At 40.5% G+C, this 26,239-nt stretch overlaps 2 protein-coding genes across 4 annotated transcripts in view; one reads left to right on the forward strand and one right to left on the reverse strand.

Annotated features, from left to right (window-relative positions):
* Nucleotides 1-4,936, reverse strand: part of MATCAP2 (microtubule associated tyrosine carboxypeptidase 2) — a 60,258-nt gene extending 55,322 nt beyond the window's left edge. Inside the window, exon 1 of the mRNA XM_055314519.1 lies at nucleotides 4,826-4,936. Within this exon, the coding sequence (XP_055170494.1) occupies nucleotides 4,826-4,936 (111 nt within the window). The remainder of the gene's footprint in view (nucleotides 1-4,825) is intronic.
* Nucleotides 4,815-26,239, forward strand: part of ANLN (anillin, actin binding protein) — a 49,613-nt gene continuing 28,188 nt past the window's right edge. For all 3 annotated transcript variants that reach the window (XM_055314514.1, XM_055314516.1, XM_055314515.1), the window contains exons 1-7: nucleotides 4,815-4,906; nucleotides 12,162-12,315; nucleotides 15,116-15,430; nucleotides 18,320-18,705; nucleotides 19,927-20,158; nucleotides 22,222-22,412; nucleotides 22,692-22,799. In XM_055314514.1, coding sequence (XP_055170489.1) covers nucleotides 4,889-4,906; nucleotides 12,162-12,315; nucleotides 15,116-15,430; nucleotides 18,320-18,705; nucleotides 19,927-20,158; nucleotides 22,222-22,412; nucleotides 22,692-22,799 — 1,404 coding nt within the window. In that variant the 5' untranslated portion in view covers nucleotides 4,815-4,888. The remainder of the gene's footprint in view (nucleotides 4,907-12,161; nucleotides 12,316-15,115; nucleotides 15,431-18,319; nucleotides 18,706-19,926; nucleotides 20,159-22,221; nucleotides 22,413-22,691; nucleotides 22,800-26,239) is intronic.

The raw sequence follows: 26,239 nt of genomic DNA on the forward strand, positions 1-26,239 counted from the left end.
GGTTGCTATTTTCAGGCCTTTAGCTATAGCTCAAGGGCACATTTACATCATTATTGTGTCTTTGCTGATCCAAAAAAATAAATGAACTGAAATGTCAAATGTCAATTCTAGAGTATGAACAGTCTAGAATTTGAAGTCACCGAGATCTTGTTCAAATTATTAGGTGATGGTCCAATCACTCAGCCTGTTTGTATCTCAGTTTTCCTATATCTAAAATAGGAATAATAGTTATCTTAAACTCATTCACTCAGAAAACATCTACCGAACTCACATTCCCAGAAGGTGCTGGGTTACAGCTATAAGTAAGACATGCTTCTGCCATCCCATAGCTTATACTCTAGTAGGACAGACAGGAAATAAACATAAATACATAACAAAAATCATTCCACATAAGTGGAATTGCAGTGAAAAAAATAAATCACGGTAACAGGATGGAAAGTGACTGGGAAGGGGCCAAAAGAAAGAGTGTGGCCACCCAATCAGGGAAGTCTTCTTTGAGAGGTAGTACATTCCAGCAAGCACTCAATTAATGAGGAGCCAGACCTGGGTAGATCTAAAGAGGAGTATGTAGGAGGTGGAAAATTCTTGAAGAAGAAAGGAATCTGTCTTTTTGTTTGTCCTGGAAAAAAACCTATGAAGCTGGAGCCTAGTGAAAAAAAGGGAGGGTACTGTGATATTTGGCATGTATTAGGAGAAGAAAACAGTCCAGATCATTTAGGGCTTTGTAGTATGATAGATAATTTGGATATTATTCTAATTGCAATGGAAGGCACGAACTAACTCTGAATAAGGAATTGACACTGCATAATTTACATTTTAAAAAGATCTTTCTCTATAAATTACTAAAACTAAAAGATATTAGAGTAGGTTTACAATAATCAATTATGTCCCTAAATACCAATAATTATTTAAAAATAATTTAAAAGATATCATATGTAAAAGTAGCAACAACAAAAATACAAAAGAATAAATTTAAAGATCTGTACAGAAGCACATTATAAGTATTTTTGGAAAATGTTAAAGTAGACTTAAGTTAATCAAGATGTACCATGTTCACAAATGGAAAGGCTCAATATCACAAAGATGCCAACTCTCTCTAAATTATGTGATAAATTTGATATAGTTCCAACAAAAATATCAAGGGATTTTTTTTCCCCTTTGTGTGGAATTTGACAATTTCGCCATAAATTGTAAAAGCAAGAAGCCAAATTAGCTAAGTCAATTAGCCAAGCCAAGTTAATTATTAACTTGCCTACCAGATATCAACTCTTATAATTAAGATGGTTTGATATGGGAAGAATAGAGAAATGAACCAGGAGAACAGAATAAAGAGCTCTAAAATACACCTACATATACACAAAAACTTGATATATATAGGTAAGTGGGGGAAAGAATGGACAAATAAGTGTTGCTAAGACATTTGGCTATCCAAATAAAAAAAATCAATTCAGATAACTTAAGGACAAAATGATGAAAACAATAATTTTTAGAAGAAAATAGGGGAGAACATTTTTATAACCTCAGAGTAGGGAAGGATTTCTTGACAGATAAAAGCACATCCCCAGAAAGAAAATATACATATATCTAATTACATTAGTATTAAACATTTCTGCACATCCAAGACATCCTAAAGTGAAAAGATAAACCATAAACTAAGGAAAGACATTTATAAGCTAAAAAGAGTTATTTTTCCAGAAAATGCTAAACAAAATGCCTGTGAATCAATAAGAAAAAACTAACTGCGTGGAAAAATAGGCAAAAGATATAGAGTTGAAATTCACAGAAAAGGAAACCTGAAAGGCCAATAAACACATGAAATAATGTTCAAATTCAGGAGTAACAAGTGCACACAGACTAGAATGGCAAAATCTAAAAAGTAGCTATGTGTTAGGGAGGCACTGCAGTAGCAGACATGCTGCTCATATACTGCTGACTGAAGTAAAAATTGTGACAATCATTTTGAAGAGTAAATTTATTTTTAATATCTGGCAATAATATTGAAATATATTTATCAAAATAATTCCTAGGTATATTACTGTAGATAAAAATTTTGCATGTGTATATAAGGTGACATAAAAATATAGCATCATGGAATCTTTGGAATGAAATATTGTTAATGAGCTAAACATCCATTAATAGGATAATGGATACATAATTGCAAGTATATTCATACAATATAATACAGCCATGAAACTGAATGAAAAGTGGCTATTGGTGAGGATGAATCTCAAACAAGAATACTTAGTAGAAAGATTAATAACTGCAGAAAGGCACATACAGCAAAAAAAAAAGTTATTCAGATCACAATATATTGTTATGGATATATATGTAGATGTAATAAAAATACATGAATTTCATGAGCATGATAAACATTAAAATCAGATTACTTTTACCCCTGAGGAGCGAAGGTGAATGGAATTAAGAAGGGATACACAAGAGACTTCAAGTATAACATTATATATCTCTTTAAACTAGATGGTGGGTACATGGTTTTGTTTATTCATTACTTTTTTGTGAACTGGAAATATTTTATAACACAAGTTTTAAAAAGAGAAGAGTAATTTCAGCTTATAAACTGAAAAATGAAGTAAGAACGGGGTAGAATAGAAAAAAAGACTTGTCAGGTGACAATCGCTGTACTTGAACAAGAGTAGACTTGAGTATCTAGCAGTTTCTGGCAGCTGGGGCTGTTTAAAAAGTCGTAGCTACTGTTTTGGTGGTTGCTATCACCTTCACCATTGTTATTATCAGCGTAAAGACCAAAGATATAAGGGGATTATGACAAAAGATAAACTAAATATTTGGACGAGTTATACTGCACTGTGTTTTATGTACCTCTTTTAGTCTTGACTGGAATCTGGTTATGAGGAGCCTAAAGCTCGCAGAAGACGAAGAGGGAAGGCACACAGACTACATAAATCTCCAAAGACTTTTCCAACATTGTTTAAAACACACTCTCCCCCTCCCTTCCAATATGCACACACACACATCCTTTCCCTGTCTAGCAGTGAAAAAAATTCAAACACCTTTTCTTCTTTGGTTCCTAAGTTAGTGTATTTTGAGTTAAATATCAATAATTTGATAATACCAAACCCTTGGGGGGGTAGAAGCTATAGTCGCTATTACAGAATACTTTGGGATCTGTTTCGGTTTTTCATCTGATCCTCCTAAAGACTCTGCGGTGAACTGGGCAGTTGGTTATTCCCATTAGACAGATGAGTAAACTAAAATCCAGAGAGGCTAAACCATAAACTGCTAACTTGGTGACCATGAACTTCATGGAATTGTGTCAAATACTTTATGATTAAATGGGCATTTTTCTAGGTAGAGGGTCCGCTTTAATTGTATTTTCAAAAGGTCTGTGCCTCCCCTCAAAGGTTTTAAAAACACTGGATTTTTAAATGATTTGCCTAAGGTCACAGGGTCCTGGTAGAGCCAAGATCCCAGTTTCTTCCTACTCCACTCAGAATTCAATTATTTTCTTTTCTTTCTTTCTCTCTTCCTTTTTTACAACCTACAGCATCAAAATTCACATTAGACATTATTATTAGTGAAATACTTTTGGTAAAGTCTACAGACTGATAAGATGGAAAGGTCATGGGATCCCTGGGTGGCGCAGCGGTTTGGCGCCTGCCTTTGGCCCAGGGCGTGATCCTGGAGACCCGGGATCGAATCCCACATCAGGCTCCCGGTGCATGGAGCCTGCTTCTCCCTCTGCCTGTGTCTCTGCCTCTCTCTCTCTCTCTCTCTCTCTCTATGACTATCATAAATAAAAATAAAAAAAAATTCTAAAAAAAAGATGGAAAGGTCATTAAACATACCCAAACCTCTTACTTGGGAGGAACCGTTTTGGTTTGTGCAGCCGTTAGGCGGCCACCCCTTGGTCTACAGGGTGCTGCTGCTTCTCAGCCCAGCACGTCCACCACTGCTGTCTCTACATGCCCTAACACGGACTTGCTAAAGGAGAAATGAATCGGAAACAGTAATTGCATGACGTATGTTGCAATTCTGAGCCATCCGTAAAGAACGGTCGTTGAGGCGCAGCTTGACCTGGTGGAAAGGGGGACCCTGAGCTGAGAATGGGGTGTTTCACCCTCTCGGACAAAGGGCTCCTTGTCTCAGGGCCTCCGCGCTGTTGGCTGTTAAGAGCCAAGGTGGATGCGTGGCTTCTTAATCCTTCCAGGCCTAACGCGTTTGGATGGGATCTAAAATAAGGAGGCGCGGCGGTTTGGGTGGGGCATGAACATTTCACCCACGGCTTGTTAACCTTAAGTCTTCGTTTCCTAGAGGGGAAAGGTCTCCAGCGCCCTAGGTGGGCCGCTCGCCCCGAATGTCCCCATGAGGGCGACAGTCCCCGTCGGGGAGGGTGGGAAGCACGTTGCAGGCAACCGCGAGGCCCCGTGAACCCCCTGGGAAGCGATGACGTCAGGCGGGAAAGGTGCAAGCACCGCGGGCTGCGAGCCTAAGCAGCGGGGCTGTGCGAGCGTGGCGGTGAGGCCTCGGGCCCGGAGGCGGCTGCGCCCGGGGAGCGCCGCACCTCCCGCCGCCCCGCGGCCTCCCGAGCTCCGGGTGTGACCCAGGGGCGGCGGCCCGGGCCCGGCCACGTGACCCGGAGCGGGGGGGGAGGAGGGGGAGGGGGCGGGGGCGGGGCGTGCAGAGGCGCGTCCCGCCCCCGCCCGGCGCGCAGGCGCGCTGCACCGGCGCTGAAATTCAAATTCGAACGGCCGCAGGAGGCCGAGTCCGACCCGGCGGCTGAGGGGCGGGCGGCAGGAGCAGTTTGGGAGCGTCGGGTTCTCCCCAGGCGGCGCCCGGAACTGAGACTCACTTCTTTCCCTTTTCCGAACTTGGACCACCGTCGTCGCGCAGTCGAGCCGCGGAGTCCGGGGCGATGGACCCGTTTACCGAGGTGAGAAAGCCTGCGGGCGCAGCCTGCCATCGCCGCCCGCGGCCGCCGCCCTCACCCCGACCCCGACCCCGACCCCGACCCGACCCGACCCTTCCCACCGCCCGTCGACCCCCGGGCGCCCCGGGCGGAGGGCGCGTGCGCGCGCGTGCGCAGCGGGTGTGCGGGGGGTCAGCCCGGCGCCCCTCCCCTCCCCCCCGCCCCGCGGCGGCTCGGGGTCGGCGGCTGACGGCTCGCGGCGCTGCGGCTGAAGCTCAGGGAGGGGAGCTTGGGGTGCGGAGCCCCCCGCCGGCCCCGATCCAGAGGGTGAGGCCCGCTGTCCTGCGGAGGAGCCCGGTCCCTCCCGAGGGTGCGGTTGCGGCCGGCGGACCTGGTCCTGCTGGCAGCGCGAGGCGGGCAGGGCGCAGGGTGCAGGCGGCGGCTGGCGGGACTCCGCGCAGGTGCAGCCGCCGCCGCGGACCGGCCTTGCGGGGGTTCGCGGCCCGTGGAATGCGGCGGGCGAGCAGGACGGCCCGGGGGCCCCGGGGGCCCAGCGGCCTAGCGCCGCCCTCGGCCCGGGGCGTGACCCCGAGACCCGGGATCGAGTCCCGCGCCGGGCTGGCTGCGTGGGGCCTGCCTCTCCCTCTGCCTGTGTCTCTGCCTCTCTCTCTCTCTATCATGAATAAATAAAATCTGTACAAAGAAAAAAAAAATGACAGCCAGGGAGCCCCGGGGAGCCCAGGGCGTGACCCTTAAGACCCGGGATCGAGTCCCGCGCCGGGCTCCCTGCGTGGGGCCTGCCTCTCCCTCTGCCGGTGTCTCTGCCTCTCAATCATGAATAAATAAATAAAATCTTTAAAAAGGAAAAGGAAAATGACAGCCAAACGTTAACATCAGCCAGTACCTGAAACCATTGCATCGGTTCCGATAATGTCAATAGTATCTTTAGATTGGATCGCTCTGCTACATGAGGAAGAAGTCGTCCCAACCCCCGGGATTGACACGGGATTGACCCAGGAACGGGGAGGAAACAGTGCTAGTCCAACAGACACCAGCAAAATTAGTAGCCAACGATTTTTTTTTTTTTTTAAGCAGAGTAAGGAAATAGTAAACCTCTTCGTGTGTATGGAGCATCACGTTACAAGCAATGCTCTACTCGTCTTTTGTCCTTTGGAAATTGAACATGGATTCGTTGCATCATTGTGTCAGTTATTTCTCTCTCTCCTTGGCCAGTCTTGTTGAGAACATACATGGATATACTCAGCTTGGTTTCGTGTTGCCAGTTGTCCACCCCCTTTTCTTTTCTTTTTTTTTTTAATTTTTTTTTAATTTTTATTTATTTATGATAGCTACAGAGAGAGAGAGAGAGAGAGAGAGGCAGAGACACAGGCAGAGGGAGAAGCAGGCTCCACGCCGGGAGCCCGACGCGGGATTCGATCCCGGGTCTCCAGGATCGCGCCCTGGGCCAAAGGCAGGCGCCAAACCGCTGTGCCACCCAGGGATCCCACCACCCCCTTTTCTTGTAGGGCAGTTCCTCTTTAGGTGGTTATGCGAGGTTCAGACCTAATTTCTTGAGTTGTTGCAAAGTGGGCCTAAAAATGTCTCTACGTGGGCAGCCCGGGTGGCCCAGTGGTTGAGCACCTGCCTTCGGCCCAGGGTGTGATCCTGGAGACCCGGGATTGAGTCCCACATCGGGCTCCCTGCATGGAGCCTGCTTCTCCCTCTGCCTGTGTCCCTTGCCCCCCTCTCTCTCTCTTTGTGTGTATCTCTCACGGATAAATAAATAAAATCATAAAAAAAATAAAAATAAAAATGTCTCTGCTAGATTCAAAAACTTAAATGCCATGGGAAGTATAATTCCTTAAGCCTAAGATGCTAAAAGTTTCAACAGTTACAGTTTACTTGTATTTAAACATAACAGTATTTGTTTTGGTTTCAAATTCTCAATCATGTAGGAGAAAACATTAATTTGTTAACCTTCCTTAAGGATTCTAAGAGAATACCCAGAACACATTTTTGTATTAGTTTTAAAGAATAGGGCTGTTCATGTGCCATGTATTATTTTTCACGTACTTTGGAGTTAAAGAGGATATTTCATTTTATGTTACTAGGCTAGAATAGGATTCCTTAAAACATTTGCCCTATGCGTCCTGAATATTCCTTTTATTCTCCTAAGTCACTGACAGGAACAAAGCATTTTGAAAGTTGGCTGAAAGTTGTATTTCATTTTACTTCAAAATGTCATTCCAAAGCTACTACTAAATCTCAGTTGAAAGAAACTTTTATTCGAAAGAAATCTTCCATTTTAGAGTGTGCTCAGAAACCTGTATCGTTTATATTATAAAAGAGCAGTTACAGTTGGAGTAAACAACTTTGACATCTCTTCCTTAATTGGTAATGAGCGCACTATCTGAATTGGTTCCAGTGACTAGGTGTTTAATTATAGCATTCATCGCATTTTTGCACAGGAATGTGAACTGCAACAGTTCTTTGTCCTAAAAGGACTGAGGATCAGTTAAAATGATTTTCTCAACCGGAGTTCCTTATCAGAACCACAGAAAATGATTTGAGAGACTATTTTGTTAATTTTCCCAAAGGTGATTCATAACCATGACATCCTACAACCACAGGAGAGATGTTAATTCATTACAGTAATGTCAGTGCATTAGGGCTAATTCTCTTGGTAGCTCTGGCTGATGAAGCTGCAGCCGTCCGAAACTCTCTTTTCCTCCAACAAGGCTGTTGGGCATTGCTTCTCCCTGCTGCTGTCGCTGGTGCTGTGTGGCGCACTCTTCTCTCCCTGCTCCTTCCGCTTGGCAGACTGATTTAACCTCCAGCTCGCACTTTGATTTTCCTTCTTCGGAGGGCAGATCACCTCTCACAATGCTCATCTCACTTGCACTTACCTGTTGAACATAATTCCTGTCAGAACATGAGCTTCATAAAGGCAGGCCTGTTCTGTCCTTTTCAGAGAGATGTTTCCTTAACATCAAGGCATCCAATAACATTCTGCTGAAATAATAAAGAAAAAAGCCATTCCATGCACATTATTTTTTTGTCTTTTTTTTAAAGATTTTATTTAAAAAAAAAGATTTTATTTATTTATTCATGAGAGACACAGAGAGAAAGATAGAGGCAGACACAGGCAGAGGGAGAAGCAGGCTCCATGCAGGGAACCTGACGTGGGACTTGATCCCAGGCCTCCAGGATCACGTTCTGGGCTGATGGCGGCGCTAAACCACTGAGCCACCCACACTGCCCCATGCAAATTATTTTACAAACCAATAATTACATATAACATAGCTGCAAGAACATTTTAGCAATGTTCTTAACTTTATTGTAGAAAATATTAAATTATTCAAGTATAATAACTCCTCATGGGCTTCTCACCCAGCAACACATGGTCATATTGTTTCACTGTATTCCCCTGTAATCCCTCCCACTGAATCCTTTGAAACAAATTGTAGAGACCATATAATTTCATACCTAAATACTTCAGTATTGATCGTTAAACACTAAGCACTTTAAAAAATAATCATAGTGCCATTATTACACCTAAAAATTTAGCGGCAGTTTCTTAATATCAAATATTCTGTCAGTGTTCAGATTTCTTTAAGTGCTTCATGGTTTTGCAATTTGTTTGAATCAGGATCTAGACAAGGTCCACAGGGCAATGTCTTTCTGTATTCTTCCTGGACCAACCAGAAATAAGCCATCTTGATGTCCATGAAGACAAATAAGCAGTTAAGGCAGATGTTTATTATTATGACCAGCTGATAACATTTAAAAAGTTATGTTGGTATGAAGTTAGTTCTCCGGATAATAATTTCTTAAAAAGAGCAATTGAATTTAGTCAAAAGACAGCTTTTTTAAGGCTCTATACCCAATGTGGAGCCCAATGCAGGGCTTGAACTCATGACCCTGAACTGAGCCATTTAACTGACTGAGCCATCCAGGCGCCCCTTTATAATAGTTTATAGCAAAGTGATTAAGAGCCCAAACTCTGGGGCCCGGTTTTTGTATTCTATCTTGCTACTTCTTAGCTATGTGACCTATGGCTTATTTTTTAACCTGTGCTTGAGATTCTTCATCTGTGAAACAGAAAAAAAACAGAACCTGCCAAGTAAAATTTTGAAAATGAAGTGAGTTTTTGTGTGCAGACATGGAAAGTACTTTGTGTAAATGGTAGTGCTGTTGTGCTTGCTGGTAGGTTAATTTAAAACCATAAACTGACTGCTCATAACATTAGTGTCAGCCTCTTAGTTTGAGGATCTCCTGGAGAATGATCACTTCAGTCCAAGACTGCCACAGGGGACCCCAGAGATAGGTGTGCCCAGTCGGAGCTTTTCATGTAGGATCCTTAAAGTAGAAAAGCCACAATTAAAATATTCTGTAAGGCATCTTCTGTGCAATGAGTAAATGAACATGTGGTTACTGTTTTGAATAGAGTTTCTCTTATTTTTGAGAGTTAAATGAAAATCTCTGCATTGACCTGGGAAAGATTGCTGCTAGAGCGTATTGGAAATAAGTTAATTTATATTGAGTCTATTCTGTTTAAGAAGGTAGGGAAATCAGGAATACCTCTTAGAAAGGTTTCTGTCAGAAATGATTTCAGGTTCTCATCTGGCAGAAGTGGCTAAGGACTATAAGCTTCAGTTATTTCAGATTCATCCATGTGGAATGTCTTATTTCTGGTTCCATTAGTTACTGCATTTTTTTTTTTAACGCCTCCATTATTTGAAGAAGGAGGTGTGATATTTGAAAGAATGTACCTTGTAAATAAAGAACCCTTGAATTCTTGATGCTTTATTGTGGAGACTTAGGTTTATTGAACTATTGAGTTTACGTTCCTTCGATATGTAATTTCCTTTAAAGTAATCTTCAGTGTTTATTTTATAGATTAGGGAATTTTTGCTTATCTATTTTATTTTTTTTTAAATTTTGAAATCTTTGAATCTAATGGATACAGTAGAGCTCTTGTGTATGTTTGAATGGCACAGCCACATTCTTTTGTGACTGACCTCTTACTCATAGTAACTGAAGATATACTGACTCACAAGTATTCTAACTGACCAGAATGGAATGTGGGCATGTCCACGAATGAATAAAATTAGACTAGTTTTGTATCTGAGGAGTGATACATTTTATCATGGGGGAAGTTCTCTTACATATATGAATTTATGTAACAATATCACTTTTGAGTTTGTTGAAGATTTTTAAAGGGTGAAGGTCTTGTGTTTTGGAAGGCATTTGGTTCATAAATTAACTCTCAGCCACATAGCATGTCAATTTAGCGTCACTTATTTCAGTGAGAAATCATTCCTAAGAAAAGTGGAAAATTGTGCCTTCTTCCAAATTTAGCTCATGTTTCTTTTGCATACTCAGAGGAATTTTAAAGAACACTTATTCTCTTCTAATTGAGGAAATTAAAAAGATCAAATGGGTGTGTAATTCCTTTAGTCTATACTAGCTCTATGTATCTGTGTTCAGGGCAGTGTATAAACTCCAGTGGGGAAAAATTTTTTTTTAAAAGATTTTATTTATTTATTCATTAGAGACACACACAGAGAGAGGCAGAGATAAAGGTAGAGGGAGAAGCAAGCTCCGTGCAGGGAGCCTGACCTGGGACTCAATCCCAGGTCTCCAGGATCACGCCCTGAGCTGAAGGCGGCGCTAAACCGCTGAGCCACCTGGGCTGCCCATAAATTCCAGCCAATAATTTTGCATGCCTCCTTTAGTTGTGTACTTTTGAAAGAAAAAGAAATGTTTTACAGGGTCTTGTGTTTGTTTTGCCATACTGATTTGAACAGAAGCATTAGTAGATTCAGGGTAAGAACAGAGTAATCATGAATTTATGGAATGGTTAAGATACCAACTTAAAATTATTTTATTATATATTGATAGTTAAATAAAACACGGGATTTTATTAGTGGTGGTGGTTTTTGTTTGTTTTGTCATCTTAGGAAAGGTCACGTTTTCAAAGGACTAAATATGTCCGTTATCTCTTGCCGTTTACTGTTATACCAAATCTTAGTGGTTGTATTAGTTTTGTTGCTGTAACAAATTACCACACTCTTAGTGGTTTAAAATCCCATGTATTTATTATCTTCTGAAGGTCATAAGGCTGATGGATTTTATTGGGGTAAGAACAAGGTGTTGGCAGGATTGTGTTCATTCTGAAGACTGTTTCCTCACCTTTTCTAGCTTCTAGAGGCCACCTGCATTTTTTGGCGTGTGGTCCCTTCCTCCATCTTCAGAGCCACCAATCACATCACTCCAAGCCCTGCTTCTTTGGTTGCATATCTGACCCTCCTGACTCTTTTCTCTCCTAAGGACAATGGTGATTACATTGGGCCCACCCAGATAATCCAGGATAATCTTTCCATCTCAAGGTTCTTAATCACATCAGCAAAGTCCCTTTTGCCGGTAACATATTCACAGGCTCATGGGATTAAGGAAATGAACATCTTTGGCAGACTCTAATTCTCCTCACCAAAGTGCTGAAAACAACCACCATGTTATTTCTCATGATTCAGTGGCTCGGCAATTTGTGTTGGGCTCAGCTAGCCTGTGCTTCCAGTGGTGTCCCCTGGGGTCATGCAGGAGTCTGCAGTGATCTGGCAAATCATCTGGGACTGAATGGTCTAAAATGGCCTTCCTCACAGGTCTGGTGGTTGATGCTAGCTCTCAGCTGGGGGCGGTGTCTCTAGCAGGCTTGACCTGGGCTTCTTCACCTCGTGGTAGTGTTCCAAGAGAGTGAGAAGAGAAACTAAGACCTCTGAGGCCTGGAGTTGGAAGTCATGAAGTATCATTTCCGCCACTGTTTCTTGGTCAAGGTGAATTATAAGGCCAGCCCAATGCAAGGGTGTGGAAATAGATTCTACTTTTGATGAAAAGACAGGTGCCCCAGTCGGTTAAGTACTTGCCTTTGGCTCAGGTCATGATCCAAGAATCCTGGGATCGAGTTCAGCATCTGGCTCCCTGCTCCTCAGGGAGCCTGCTTCTCCTTTTGCCTCGGCTTCCCTATCTTTGTGCCTCTCATGAATAAATAAATTAAAAAAAAATCTCATACAAACAATTTTACATATTTTATTCATACTACCTCTGTAATTTGACTTTGGGATGCTTATTTGGTGAATTTTGACATAATTACTTAGGATTTCACCTTTGAAATATATTTAACTGTTACCCTATATGGCAGTTGGTGATTTTGGAAGGTACCTCAAGTTTTGTGAACTTTTGACTAAGCTTGTCTTTTAACACTGCTCTACATATGTAGAAGCTGCTTGAACGAACCCGTGCCAGGCGAGAGAACCTTCAGAGAAAGATGGCCGAGAGGCCCACAGCAGCAGCAAGGTCTATGACTTACGCCAAGAGAGCCAGAGAGCCGCTTTCTGAAGCAAGTAACCAACAACCCCTACCTGGCAGTGAAGGTAAAAGGCTTTGTGGGGGGGGGGGGAGTAAAATTTGCATCCTTCACAGGAGATAAACTCCAAACACTTTATCATGCATGTAGAAAAACCTAGGTCTTTGGGAGACATATGAAGTAATAACCTCTGGAGGAAAGATCAGCCTTCTCTTCTAATACAGACCTATTGTATTAGGCCTAGAACTACCAGACCAGAGCAGCGTATCCAACAAATACTTCAAACTAATTGGTCGAACTTTATTTTCCTCAACCCAAAGTTGTCCTTAAAACACCTAAGGGAAGAAAAGTAAAGGAGCAGGGAATACTTACACCTTGGTGGTGTGGAAGTTTATCTTTCAACAGTGCCAGAACAGCTGACCACCAAGTTCAGGTGGTCTCTGGCATGAACAGGGTAATGAAAGGCAGACTTGGTTGTAGATACTGGAAATTTAATGAGCCTTTTCATCCTCTATCTGTTGAACCAGCTCTCTAGTGCTAGGCTAAAGGTATAGGCTGTTAATCTAAGAACTGGTGAATTAAACAAAAACAAATAAATACACACCAAATGTGTATTTAATACAAATACAAACAAATAAATACACACCAAATGTGTATTTAATACAAATACAAACAAAACCAACCTAAACTCACCTGGAAACTTAATTTATTCTTACCTAAATCTTGGCATCCCCAGCCTGTATCAGTAAGTTAGCCACCTAGTCTTCTCCTAGAGTGTGGAATAATCTGCAGATAATAATTTTCCTTAGCATAGATTTATTTATTTTTTTAAAGATTTACTTATTTGAGAGACAGAGAGAGAGCATGGGGAGGGGCAGAGGGAGAATGAGAAGCAGACTCCCCAAGAAGCAGGCATGGAGTGGGCTCATAATTATTTTGTAAGCTAATTATAGAATAGGAGTTTATTTTCATATATTTATATATTTTGAAAGGGAATATAGTATATATCACATATATATACGTGGCATATATTTCACACATTATGTAGTATATATATCAGACATACATGGTATATATATTGCATATGTGGTGTATATAATACATATATATGATTGATATTTGGTCAGGAAAACAGGTCTAGCTCCAGTCCAGGATCTTTTTCTGTTTTTCATTGTGACACAGGTTTATACACTCAAATGTTGAGTACTATGTACTTTAAAACTAGTGGTTGGACCTATGTTTTGATGCTTCAATGGAAATATTTATAAGAACTTATATAAGAACTATAAACTTGAAGAACTCTGTATTTCCAGCTGGCAATGCATGCTAAAATAGAAATGCTTTCAAAAATGATTGGATGAGTTAATAGAAAATAGATCCAGAAGTGAGTTACAGAAGATGAGAAAGTTTCATGATGTAAATTTGATTAGATTGATGCCTCTGAGGACAATCACGACTCCTGCTTAAAAGTACTTTGGGTACTGCCAGAACAAGAACAATGAGTTAGACAGCCAGGGAAACTGGGCTCATACACAATTTACATTCTTATATCCTAAAATGTTAATTTCCCAGGAGATATATTAAAATCCAGTCTTGGGTAGAAATAATATGCCTTATGTTTGGGTAGCTCCTTTTTATTTTAAGACTTTTTAATTTATTTTGTAGGTGTCAATGGCAGTTTAAAGTGTGAAATGTTGTGAAAATATGAAAACACTTGTGCCAATCGCTTTGCTTGGTATTAACCGGATAATTCAGTTGCTTTTAAATTTTTATTTATTTATATATTTTTAAGGGTTTTATTTATTTATGAGAGAGAGGGAGAGAGAGAGAGAGAGAGAGAGAGAGAGAGAGAGAGGCAGAGACACAGGCAAAGGGAGAAGCAGGCTCCATGCAGGAAGCCCAACGTGGGACTCGATCCCGGGACTCCAGGATCACACCCTGAGCCGAAGGCAGAGGCTTTAACCACTGAGCCACCCAAGAGTCCCTTAAACTTCTATTTTTTAGAGAGAGAGAAAGCAGGGAGGGAGGGGCAGAGGGAGACAGAGTATATCTTAAGCATGTTTCATGCCCAGCATGGAGCCTAATGCTGGGCTCCATTTCATGACCCTGAGATCATGATCTGAGATGAAATCAAGAGACAGATGCTTATGCGACTGAGCCACGTAGGTGCCCTGAAAGATTGTTTTAAAAACTAAGGTTGTTTCTACCAATGAGCTTCTACCATAGGTCGTTTCTGCCTTAGCCATGTTGTTCTAGGCATGAATGTAATTGCTCTGGGCTTGGTTTTCCTTAATCTAAAAAGGAGGTGATTTGTGTGATTTTTAAAATCACTCAAAACATTTGTTTATTAAATGTGTATGTACTTTTTATTTACTAGTGTCTGAAGAGTATAAAATACTAGGCCTATATCTTAATAATATTATTTGAATATCTTTTTATTCGGGTGTTTTATTATTTATTTATGTTAATATTTATTTATTCATGCAAGACACAGAGAGAGGCAGGGACATAGGCAGAGGCAGAAGCATGCTCCCTGCCTCTCCCTGCGGGAGCCTGATGCAGGACTTGATCCCAGGACCGCAGGATGATGACCTGAGCCAAAGGCAGATGCTCAGCCACTGAGTCACCCAAGTGTCCCCTATTTAGGTGTTTTAAGCCATAAATTATATGTTTGCTTAAAAAGAAGCCTCTCAGATTTCTAAGTTACTGAAGGTAGAATTTTACATGTTTCTTATTGTAAGGAAAATCATTTAAGGAGAATAGACAAACATGTTTCAATAATTTGTTAAGTACCTAGTGCAAGTTTTTCAGGTCATGAAGAATCAGAATTTTGAATTTTTTTTTGGGGGGTGTCCTTTTTAATCTAGAGAAATCTTGTACAAAACCATCACCATCAAAAAAACGCTGTTCTGACAACACCGAAGTAGAAGTTTCTAACTTGGAAAATGAAAAACCGGTTGAGTCAGTTTCTGCTAAACCCTGTCCTCCAAGTCCTGCACCTCCTCAGGCACAGCCGCCAGCACCCGCTCCCATCAGCGATGCCGAGGCCGCCCCAGCCCCTGTGCCAGGAGTGAGGAGAGGGCTCAACTCAAGATTGGAAGCAACCACAGTCTCCTCGGTTAAAACACGAATGCAGAAACTGGCAGAGCAGCGGCGCCACTGGGATAATAATGATCTGACAGGTATGAATGATAGGGATGGCATGCCATTAAAATCCGTTTCAACTTGGTAGGTTGAAAATTTGAGGGATCCATTAACACACGAAAGATCAGTGCTTCTGTTTTATCTATCTCCCTAGTATCCATCACTTACAGATAGTTCGTGTATCAATAGTGTATGTATTGGTTGGTTGTATTCTCCTTGAAGTAGATGCTGTTGAGGTTCTTAGATTAGTTCACAAAAACTCGGTCTCATAACAGAACTATATTTGCAATAAAAAATCAATAGAGAGCAAACGATACCCTCGGCTTTATTAGCAATGCTGATCTTCAGCTCTATATGCTAGAGATCCTATTTCATGGATTAACTAAATGAATTTGAGTGGCTAAGGGATGCGATGCTATTTAATAGAGGGGAGAGAAAATGTAAACATTTGTTGAGCACCTACAATGCATGTTATGCTAAGGTGCTGGGAACCAATGAAGTGACCTGATCCTTGCCTCCTGTGGGCTCATACTCAGAGGGAGAATCTAAGAGCAAAGCATCAGTCATGCCACGTAGGGTTATGTGTTCTGTGATAAATTTTGTCTCCTATCTTGTTACCAAAAAAGTCTTGAGATGACTTACAAAATCAACTATGTAACAAAACAAGAAAAATATGGAAATTCCAGGGTGAAGAGAAGGAAAATCAAAGAAGGGAAAGGTAAAATCCAGGCTCGAAGATCCATCTCACTTGCCAGAGTTACGAACTTGATAGCAGCCAAGGCAAGGAGGTGAAACCATCTTAAATGACTACTATTTATAAGATTAAAGCAAAAACATAGTTGGAACTAAGACTCAAGGGAACGTTCCTCCCTGGGTCCTGAAAGATGACTTTGTAGAAGATAGTGTGTAAGGTTTCTCAAGGTAGGCAGGTGGCCTGGCTCTGAGCTCAGTTCAGTGAACACAGTTCCAAAGAGAGCCAGCAGAGTACAGGTGGACAGCTCAGTGGCAACTGGGCCTTACCCAAAGAAGTGTTCCTCAAGCTTTGGCTTTCAGCCTGGCTCCTGTATAACAGAAAAATTTGGACCATTGGATTGGAATCTCAGGAGTGTGGTGGAGCCCTGGGATGGACTTTTATGTTTTATTTTTTTTTAATCTCTTTAATTTTTTTTTAATGCATTAGGCGTTACTTTGATGCATAGCCAGAATTGAGACCAAGTGATCTGAAGAAATGGATGGACTGTACATTTTAGTCAGTCTTTCATAAATGTCAGTCCTTTTGCCTGAAATTTTGATAAGTATTGGACAGCAGAGCATTTAAGATTATCCTTTCGGGCAGCGATAATAATTTCAAAGAGGAAACTGGATTCTGAGAGGCTACGACATCTGATGAGAATCAGCAGCTAACATTTCAACCTCAGTTGTTTGACGCTAGGGCAGAATGATGAAGCCCTGTGGAAGTGAAGAGGGGAGGGTGGATCTGCGAGATTTAGGAAAAAGAATCTCTGGGCTGGATACCTGGATGGTGGGTGGTGGAGGAGGAGAAGGGAGAAGAAGGAAGAGGCCATGATGAGGAGGAACACGTTTGGGGAAATTTCAACATCACATATGTCATTCGGGGTGCCTGGGGGATAGCCGAATGGAGGTGGTAGGTAGGACACCATGGAGGACATGGCCCAAGGGCAGAACCATAGAGAATGATGTCACCAGTGGAAACACAGGCCTGCAGAGTGTGTACTGGCATCTAGTGACAGCAGCAGAAGCAACTTGAGGGCAGCGGTGTAGGCAGAGGCAGGTTGAACGGAGTTGAATGGTGAAAGAATGTGCAGGGCAAGAGAGATAGTAGTTATAAAGGCGCATATATTGATGAGAGGGTGTTTGTTTTTAGTTCTAAGATGAGGCAGACTTGAGTATATTTGTGTGCTGAGGGAAAAAAAGAGGTTTTGGGGTAGAATTGAGAATTCAGGCAGAAATGTAAGGCTTAGACAGTACGAAGGATACCTCTTCCATTGACTGAATTTTTGGAGCAGAAAGTGCTGTGAATTTTAATTTCCTCCCTATATGTGTTTTATGCATACACGCCTTCACAAGTATTAGTATTCGAGATCGATCTCCAAATGAAGTAACTGTGGGAAAACATCTTAGTTTAGCCCTGTGCTATCTAATACTGTGGACACTTGCCATATGTAGCTTTTAAGATTTGAATTAATTAATTGAAATGAAATTGTTTCTTCATTGCCCTAGGCACATTTAAAGTGCTCATGAGCCACATGTGGCTAGTGGTTACTGTACGGAATAGCATGGGTATGGAATGTGTCCTTCATTGCAGGAAATTTTATTGTACAGCACTAGTCTCATCCATTTTAAAACAGAAAGTGCCTGTGGAGTATGTAATCTTAAATTGTGCAGTGTCATAACATCATGAATTCTAAAATTATAAACTAAGTATATGGTACCTTAGAGCACTCGTGATCCGTTAGAAATTGGAAAAAAATAGGTATAAGAAGTTTGTGGGGTTTTTTTTTTTTTCAATTTGGATTAAGTATCATCTGATTTGAAGAGATATTGTCAAACTTGAGCAGCTTGGTAGTTTCATGCATTCAAGAGCTTTTTATTAGTTAAATCTACTAACTTTTTTTTTTTAAGATTTTATTTATTTGAGAGAGAGTGAGAGAGAGCAGGAACAGGGGGAGAAACAGAGAGGGAGAAGCATACTCCTTGCTGAGCAGGGAGCCTCGCATGGGGCTCAATCCCAGGACCCTTGGATCATGACCTGAGCTGAAGGCAGACACTTAACTGACTGAGCTACCCAGGCACCCCTCTAACCTACTAACTTCTTTTCAAAATTCTTGAATGGAGTGATCTTGGTATTAAAAGTATGCATAACTCTTCAACATGGGTTTTAACTCTTTTTCTGAAAACATTTCCAGATGATATACCCGAAAGCTCACTCATCTCACCAATGCCATCAGAGGAAAGCCCAGCTTCCTCTCCCAAACCACCCCTCTCAGATACCTCGGCAACTCCAGTTGGTAGAAGGGGCCGTCTGGCTAACCTTGCTGCAACTATTTGCTCCTGGGAAGATGATGTCAGTTACTCATCTGCAAAGCAAAACAGTGCACAAGAACAGCCTGGTACCACTTGTTTATCCAAATTTTCCTCTGCAAGTGCAGCATCTGCTAGGATCAATAGCAGCAGTGTTAAGCAGGAAGCTACATGCTGTTCCCAAAGGGATGGCGAGGCCTCTTTGAATAAAGCTCCATCCTCCAGTGCTGTGGGTGTATCTCTGAATAATGCTGCAATTTCCAGCTCTGTGGTAAGCAATGCAATATTGGTCTTTGGAAATCTTTTTTCCTTATGAATAATAAGTGTATGTATGTATGTATAGTATTTTGGAACATATATATATATATATATAGGGTGTTTGTATGTATTTTTAGAAATTGGTGTCCTAGAAAGTAAAAATCATAAATTTGGTAGCCTATCCCAAAATAACTTAGTAGTTGACAAGTAAGTTACACTAATTTCATACAATTCCAAGGTGTATAATAATGGAATGATGGAGCCTCTTAGTCATCACGGAAAGCACTGAACATTACTTTCTCTGTAGAATGCTTTATGTATGTGTATAAATATAAGATATGGAATTTCTCTGAAAAGATATCATAAACCAGTAGATAACATTGCTTTCAGAAGGCAAATTGTGGAACAAGATTTTTAAGGGTGGGTATGGTAATTTTACCATATATCCTTTTGAAGTGTTTGAAAGTTTTACCTTGCACGTGAATTACGTGATCAGCTTTTAAAACCAATCTTAAAAAAAAAAAAAAAAAAACGCAAAAAAGGAAAAGTAGTATGTTTCTGAGCATAGTTCTAAATGCAGAGCCAGGTTTTGGAATTAGATAGACCTGCATTCAATCCTAGCCCTGCCACATAATTAAAAGTGTGGCTTTGGACAGGTTACTTAATCTTGTAAAACCTTACTTTCCCATCTGTAAAATGGAAAAGAAAGGGTTATTGGGAGGACTAAATGAGATAATGTGCATAAAACCTTTAGCAGAGTGCTTGGCACATAGCACTTAATATGTTATAGTTAGCCATCAAGTACATGATATATTTTTGTTAAATTAATATTAACTTAATTAAAATGCAAAAAATATGCATTGTAGTCTTATAAGTTAAAATTTGTAAAGGTGCTAATGAGATAATCTGAAAGAAATTGTTATTTAAAATAGGGAGTGATCCTATCCCTTATGAAATTACTTGTCAGTGTATTATACAGGCTAAACTACATATTATAATTTGAGTAATAGCCTTTTCTAGTTTGACGCCTTGTCAAGCCTTTCAGATTGGTTTGATCTATTAAAGATCATTTTTTTCATAAGTTTATGTAAAGGCTACTAAGCAAATAGAATTACTCATTTTGTTATAATTTTAGTATATGTGCTGCCAAAGTGAGCACAGACTCATTTTGTCATAAGACTACCTTTAGATACTGTCAATATTGTTATTTACCCTAAGTGTTATTGTATTTCAGAAAGCGGCTTCTTCCCCAGTGAAATCTTCTACTATATCCATTACTGATGCTAAAAATTGTGAGGGACAAAATCCTGAGCTACTTCAGAAAACTCCTCTTAGTTCCCTGAAAACAGATGTAGTATCAAAACCAATTGAGAAGTCAACTGTGTCCCAGACAACTCGGCCCAAAGAAGAATTAAATAGAGAAATTTGTCAGCACTCTCAATCTAAAGACAAATCTGCGACATCAGGTTATGTATCTTTAAAAAAATTCAGTTAGTGCTGATTTTTCAGGGTGTCTATTCTCAGCATTTTAAATATCCAGTTGTCAATTGCACAGTACTGGTTTGCTATGGCAAGTGCCTGAATGTATATGAGACTTCTTCAAATTCAGCTTTAATTCCTTGAATGAATATTCATTAATGGAGACTTGCCCATTTACTGTTCAAAGTACGTAACTTGTTACATTTTAATAGTTTAAACATGCATTTTTTTCTAGAATGACTATGGTAGGTACCTTTTTCTATACTTTTTGATGGAGACAAAACGTATACAACTGGAAATCATGTATTAAGGGTATAATGGAGAAACATTCTTGCAACAAGTGTGCAGAGCAGTGCTTTTCAAACTTCGATATGAAGGCACCCCTAATAGCAGAGGAAAGTGAATGTGTATACAAATGACTCTACTCCCAATGATATTTGTATGTGTGTATATTGTGTGTATGTAGATGTAAAAGCTCAAAATTATTCCCTGTAGTAAATTGGTGTTCCTGGAAATCTGTATTTATGTTGTAGGGATTTACACCTTCTGGCATACCCCTACATGCTATCAGTTGAGAAACACAGGACTAAAAAATATGATTCAAATATATGGAGATATAGTTTACTCTGAACTGTATTCTGTTTTCAATTGAATTGCTTTTGGAAATACTTTTAATTCAAAATTTTAACTTCTTAAAAATACCATCTCTCTGGATACTGTAGTTTCTCATAAAAAGAAGTAGAGAGATGAGAGGAGGAATCCATTAGTTAGGGGCTGGGAAACCAGCAGTCAGTTTCCAGATGAGTCGAAATGAGAATGGGAAACGATAGCAGAATCCCCACATGCAGTAGGACTAGTTACTCTCACTTTTCTAAAGACATATGGCATAGATCAGAAGCATTTTTTTTTATTATTATTCTTAGCTATTGGATATGCCCAGCATATATTATCACGGCCTCAGAGATATTTAATTTACATGTTCCTTTGTATTCTTAATGCATTCTAGTTTGAAATTTGGTGTGGAGTGACACATGGAGTCTTCAGACTCTGCCTGTGGGTCAAATTGTGCCCTTTACCTGTTTTTACAAATAGTTGTATTGGAACACAGCCACACCCATTTACGTACATGCAGTGTGTGGCTGTTTTCATGCTTCAATGCAGAGTTCAGTAGCTAGGATAATGGTCACATGGCCTGCAAAGCCCAAAATATATACTGTTTGGCCTTTTGTAGGAAAATGTTGATTTCTGATAGAGATAAATCTCTTTTTCTGTAGTACAACCCTATCATCCCATTTGTTCTACTGAAAATGTGCCTCATATTATTTCAAATGAATAGGAATTTAAGACTTTGTAGAAATCAAAATATCCCTTGATAAAGTCAATAGTCTCTAATTTTTCTTTTGAGAGAGAAAAAGGGTTTAATCCCTGGATTTTATATTGGACTTCCTAAAAGGAAGGTAAATAAATTGGGCTGTAGAAATATAAGTAATTGAGTTATCATGACTAGGACACTTGGTGGTTAGGAATACTGTTAATACACATACAGTCCATTTCCAGTCATTCAGGTTCTGCTTATTTAGTTGAAGGGTTGTCTGATTCCCACTATCCTCGCACTCTCCCTTTTAAAAATTCTTCCTCGGGCAGCCCGGGTGGCTCAAGCAGTTTAGCGCCACCTTTGGCCCAGGGCCTGATCCTGGAGACCAGGATCGAGTCCCACGTCAGGCTCCTTGCATGGCACCTGCTTCTCCCTCTGCCTGTGTCTCTTCTCTGTGTATTCTCAGAAATAATTAAATAAAAAATCTTAAAAAAAAAAATTCTTCCTCTTCTTTCCTTTGTAAACAACTAAATCCTATAAATAAATTCTGGGATGTGGAATTAAATAGAATAGTATGGCAAATTTTTTAAAGCTATTTTCATATTGTTTACTTTCTAAGTATTCTAAGTAGAATCAAAGCATTTTAGAGCCATACTGGATTTTAGAACTTTTTCAATACATATTATAATTGCTAATTATCCTAAATAGCCTCCAAAATGTATGTGTTTTCTGTAGGAGGAGCAGGAATTAAGCCTTTCCTGGAACGCTTTGGAGAGCGTTGTCAAGAATACAGCAAACAAAGTCCCGCTCGGAGCACACCCCATAGAACCCCTGTTATCACTCCAAATACAAAGGCCATCCAAGAAAGATTATTCAAGCAAAACGCATCTTCATCTACTACCCATTTAGCACAGCAGCTCAAGCAGGTCTGGCTTACTGCTTTTAACATTATTCATTACATGGTCTTGGCATAGAACCTAGAAATCAAATTGGAAATTCCGATGCCAGCCTTTTTGAGGGAGATAAATAGCATCTTGGTTCTCTGTATTGCTTATTTCAAATTAGAAATACTACTGTCTTTTTCTATGCATGTTGTGAATGTTTTAATCTTAAAACTGAAGACAAGCAAAGTTGAGTAGTATTTGAATATTATTCTTAAACATACTGTTGGCTCTTGTGTAAAATAGAGCTTTTGGTGGTTTTAGGAACGTGAGAAAGAACTAGCATGTCTTCGTGGCCGATTTGACAAGGGCAATTTATGGAGTGCAGAAAAAGGCGAAAACCCAAGAAGCAAACAACTAGAAACCAAACAGGTAGTGTAAACTAGAAATATGAATGTGAACTTGGTACTAAGGTAGTGCTTGTGGTTCTGCACTGTAAAACAATTCTTCATCTTGTTCCAATTAACTGTGCCATTTTCCATTCATAAACGCCTTCAGTGTTTATACCAACTCTGCTTCTCTCTTGTGACACTTTCCCCCCGTTCAATGGAGCTTTTAACGTATTCACTGATGACCTACTTAAAATCAAATTTTTAAAACACATACTTATTCAATTGATTTCATATTTCTCTTAATATTTTACTTAGATGCTGGTTCTAAAGTGTTTCTCAGAATGTATTTTTTTCATTAATGATTGTATACTCTCCCCAGGTACCACAGTTAGACTACCCATAATCTTTTTCAGTCATCATATATGTCCCCAGTTTCTCTTTATTCCTGTATTACTTACTGTCAAATTTCATTAATCAACCTTCAACAAAGTCCTGACTTATAAATACTTGTTTCATTTACATGCCTACTATGCACAGAATACTGCATTAGGATATACTTTTGGGACATTCTGGGTGGCTCAGCGGTTGAGCGCCTGTCTTCCGCCGAGGGCATGATCCTGAAGTCCCGGGATTGAGTCCCACATTGGGCTCCCCGTGTGGAGCCTGCTTCTCTCTCTGCCTGTGTCTCTGCCTCTCTCTGCCTCTCTCTCTGTGTGTGTGTGTCTCTCATGAATAAATAAATCTTTAAAAAAACAAAAAAAAGGATATACTTTTAAGCTAATAATAATATAATTATATTTATAATAGAATTATATTATATTTAAATATAAATTATATTTATATTTTAAGTGGGTACCAGTAGAAATAGAACAATACATTTAACCAGTATTCTTTGAGAAACACCTATTTAATTGATTTTGGTTTTTATCAGTTCTCTTGCTTAACAAGTCATATTTGCCGGGGTTCTGACCTAACCCTGTTTTCTTCTCATTCACCCTGGGACATCTCTTCACTGTCCTCCTGTTTTGCTTCAGCCAAGCCCAGAAATGCCAACATGCTTGACTGTGCTGTGTTTCCTCTCTCCAGAACTCCAGGCCTGGTTGGCTAGTAGAGCTCTCTGCACTTTGCAGCAGTAAATTCTCCATGTAGTCTCTGTCTTCACCTAGGGCTTCATTCTGTACCTCATCATCTAAAACAGTCTGGGAGTTCTTTCTTGCCTCCTTCCTCTTATTACTGTGTCTTCCCCTGGCACACACATGAACACAGTAGCCTCCAGTATGCCACAAGCTGCCTGTCTTCTCTGTTTTCCTCTGCTGGTACCTTGATCACTTCTCAGAGCTTTGTATTGAAAACTTTGGTTCTAGTCTGACTGTTCTCCTGTGCATCTTACCTACTGCTGCCAGAGAAATATTTTTAAAAGGCAGATACTTGTATCTTCACTTGCTTAAAATCCTAGCAAGCTTTCCATAGCTATCATCAGGAAAACATCTAGAATCATTCAGAACCTGGCTTCTCACTGCTCCTCCACATGTGTACTTCAGTGCTATCGTGCAGACTATTTGCAGTGTCTCAAATATATCCATGGTTTCAGATCTCTTAGTCTTTGCCTTGCTATTTCTCTCTGAAAGTGGTATCTCTGTGGTGAGCTCCTACCTTATTAGGAATAGGTCAAACTTTAATCCCCTCTGGAAATCCTTATCTGGCCCTTTTCCCCTGGGGACCCTCTTTTTCACCATGTCATTCTGTTCTTTACCTCAAGGAATATTTCTCTTCCTGTGACTGTTTCACCTTTGCTTTCTACCACATCTATTAGAGCCTTATCTGTCTTCATCTGTGTTCTTAGTGTTTGGCTCACGGGAGTTCAGTAAATTTGTCCTTGAAGGAGAGAATGAATGTGCTAATCATTGCCATCTGCATACAACAAGCTGTTATCTGTCATCTTAAAATAGAAACAACTCACTGGATTCCCTATTCCTCGTCCTCTCTTTACCTTCTTTTCATTCAGACTCTTCCAGAAGAGTTATCTCTTGCTGCTTACAATTTTTTTCCTCCTTTCTCTCTTAATCTCTCCACTTAGGCTGTCACCACTGACTCCTTATCAAATTCACCAGGGATCTTTAGTAATCAATTTTTAGGCCTTTAACTTGACCTATTAGCACTTGGCATTGTTGATGACTCTTCTGTCTGAAGCACCTTCTTCATTTGGTTGCCAGTATATCATATCATGGCTTTTCTGCTACATCTTTGGAAATACAGGACAACAGTTCTTAACCTATTGTGTGCTAAATAATTCTTGCTAAACCTGTGAAATTCCTCCCTAAATGGTTACACATATGCATGTAAAGAACATTCTAAACATAGTAGCAGGGAGTTCAGGGGGCTGCTCACTCAGAGCTCATCTCTGGTACCCAGTGAGGGAGCAAAGAGATGAGAGGAAAATTAAGTGTTGTGTTACTACAGTCAAAGGAAGAAAGAACCTTTCAGAAGGAGGAAAATGGTCAGTATTGCCAGGTATGTGTCGTCAAATATGGACTGGACAGAGACCACTGGGTTTTGGAAGGAAAAGCTAGTTGTTGCTTGGCAAGAGCAGTTTTAGTGAAGTGGTGAGGGGAGAATGCAGGTGGTGGTGGGTGAAGAGCAGGGCAGAGAGCAAAGGCAGTCCTCAGAAGTTTGGTTCCAAAAGGAAAGGAAGGAAGGAGGTGATGGTTGCAAGGAGATTAGGAGTGAAGTATGGCTTGTGTTTGTGGTTGTGTTTGTTTTGTTCTTTCTAAGGATACGTTAGTCAACTTTAATGACAAAAGTAAGAGGTTTTATTGGACGCCTGGGTGGCTAAGTCAATTAAGTATCTGATGTGGTTTCAGCTCAGGTTGTGATTTCAGGGTCATGGGACTGAGCCTCATGTTGGGGTCCATGCTGAACGTGGAGCCTGCTTGAGACTCTCTCTCTCCCTGTGCCCCTCCCTGCTTGCACATGTGCATGCACTCTAAATAAATAAATACAAAAAAATCTTTTTAAAAAAATGTAAGAGTTTCATGATGAGGATAAGTGATGCTGATTGATAGGATTAAGATAAACCTTTCAAGAGGTAAGAGTGGATGAACTTGAGAGCATGGTGAAGGGAAAGGATTAGGACAGGTTTCTGGTGTGGTAAGAAGGAAGAAGGAAAACAGTGTTTGGGGGCAGGTGGTTTTAGAAGTATGGTGACAGAAAACTGGTGGGATTTCCATCTGGTTACTTCTGTTTTATTCATCCTTAGGGAAGGGAAGGTGACAGGTGTGAATACTCTGGAGAATGGCAGAGAGCTGATTCGGAAAGAGGAGTAGTGGTGAGTGAGATTCAGGTGGGATAGAGAGCATACATTCCTAATAGAATCAAACTTGAGTTGTGAGGTTTTCCTCTAGATATGTCCAAAGAGCCTGGATATAAAACACAGAGAAGGTGGATTGTTACAGGGACGGAGTTTGCTAGACATAAGGAATG

Source organism: Nyctereutes procyonoides, unplaced genomic scaffold, assembly GCF_905146905.1.
Source record: "Nyctereutes procyonoides isolate TBG_1078 unplaced genomic scaffold, NYPRO_anot_genome, whole genome shotgun sequence".
Lineage (NCBI taxonomy): Eukaryota > Metazoa > Chordata > Mammalia > Carnivora > Canidae > Nyctereutes > Nyctereutes procyonoides.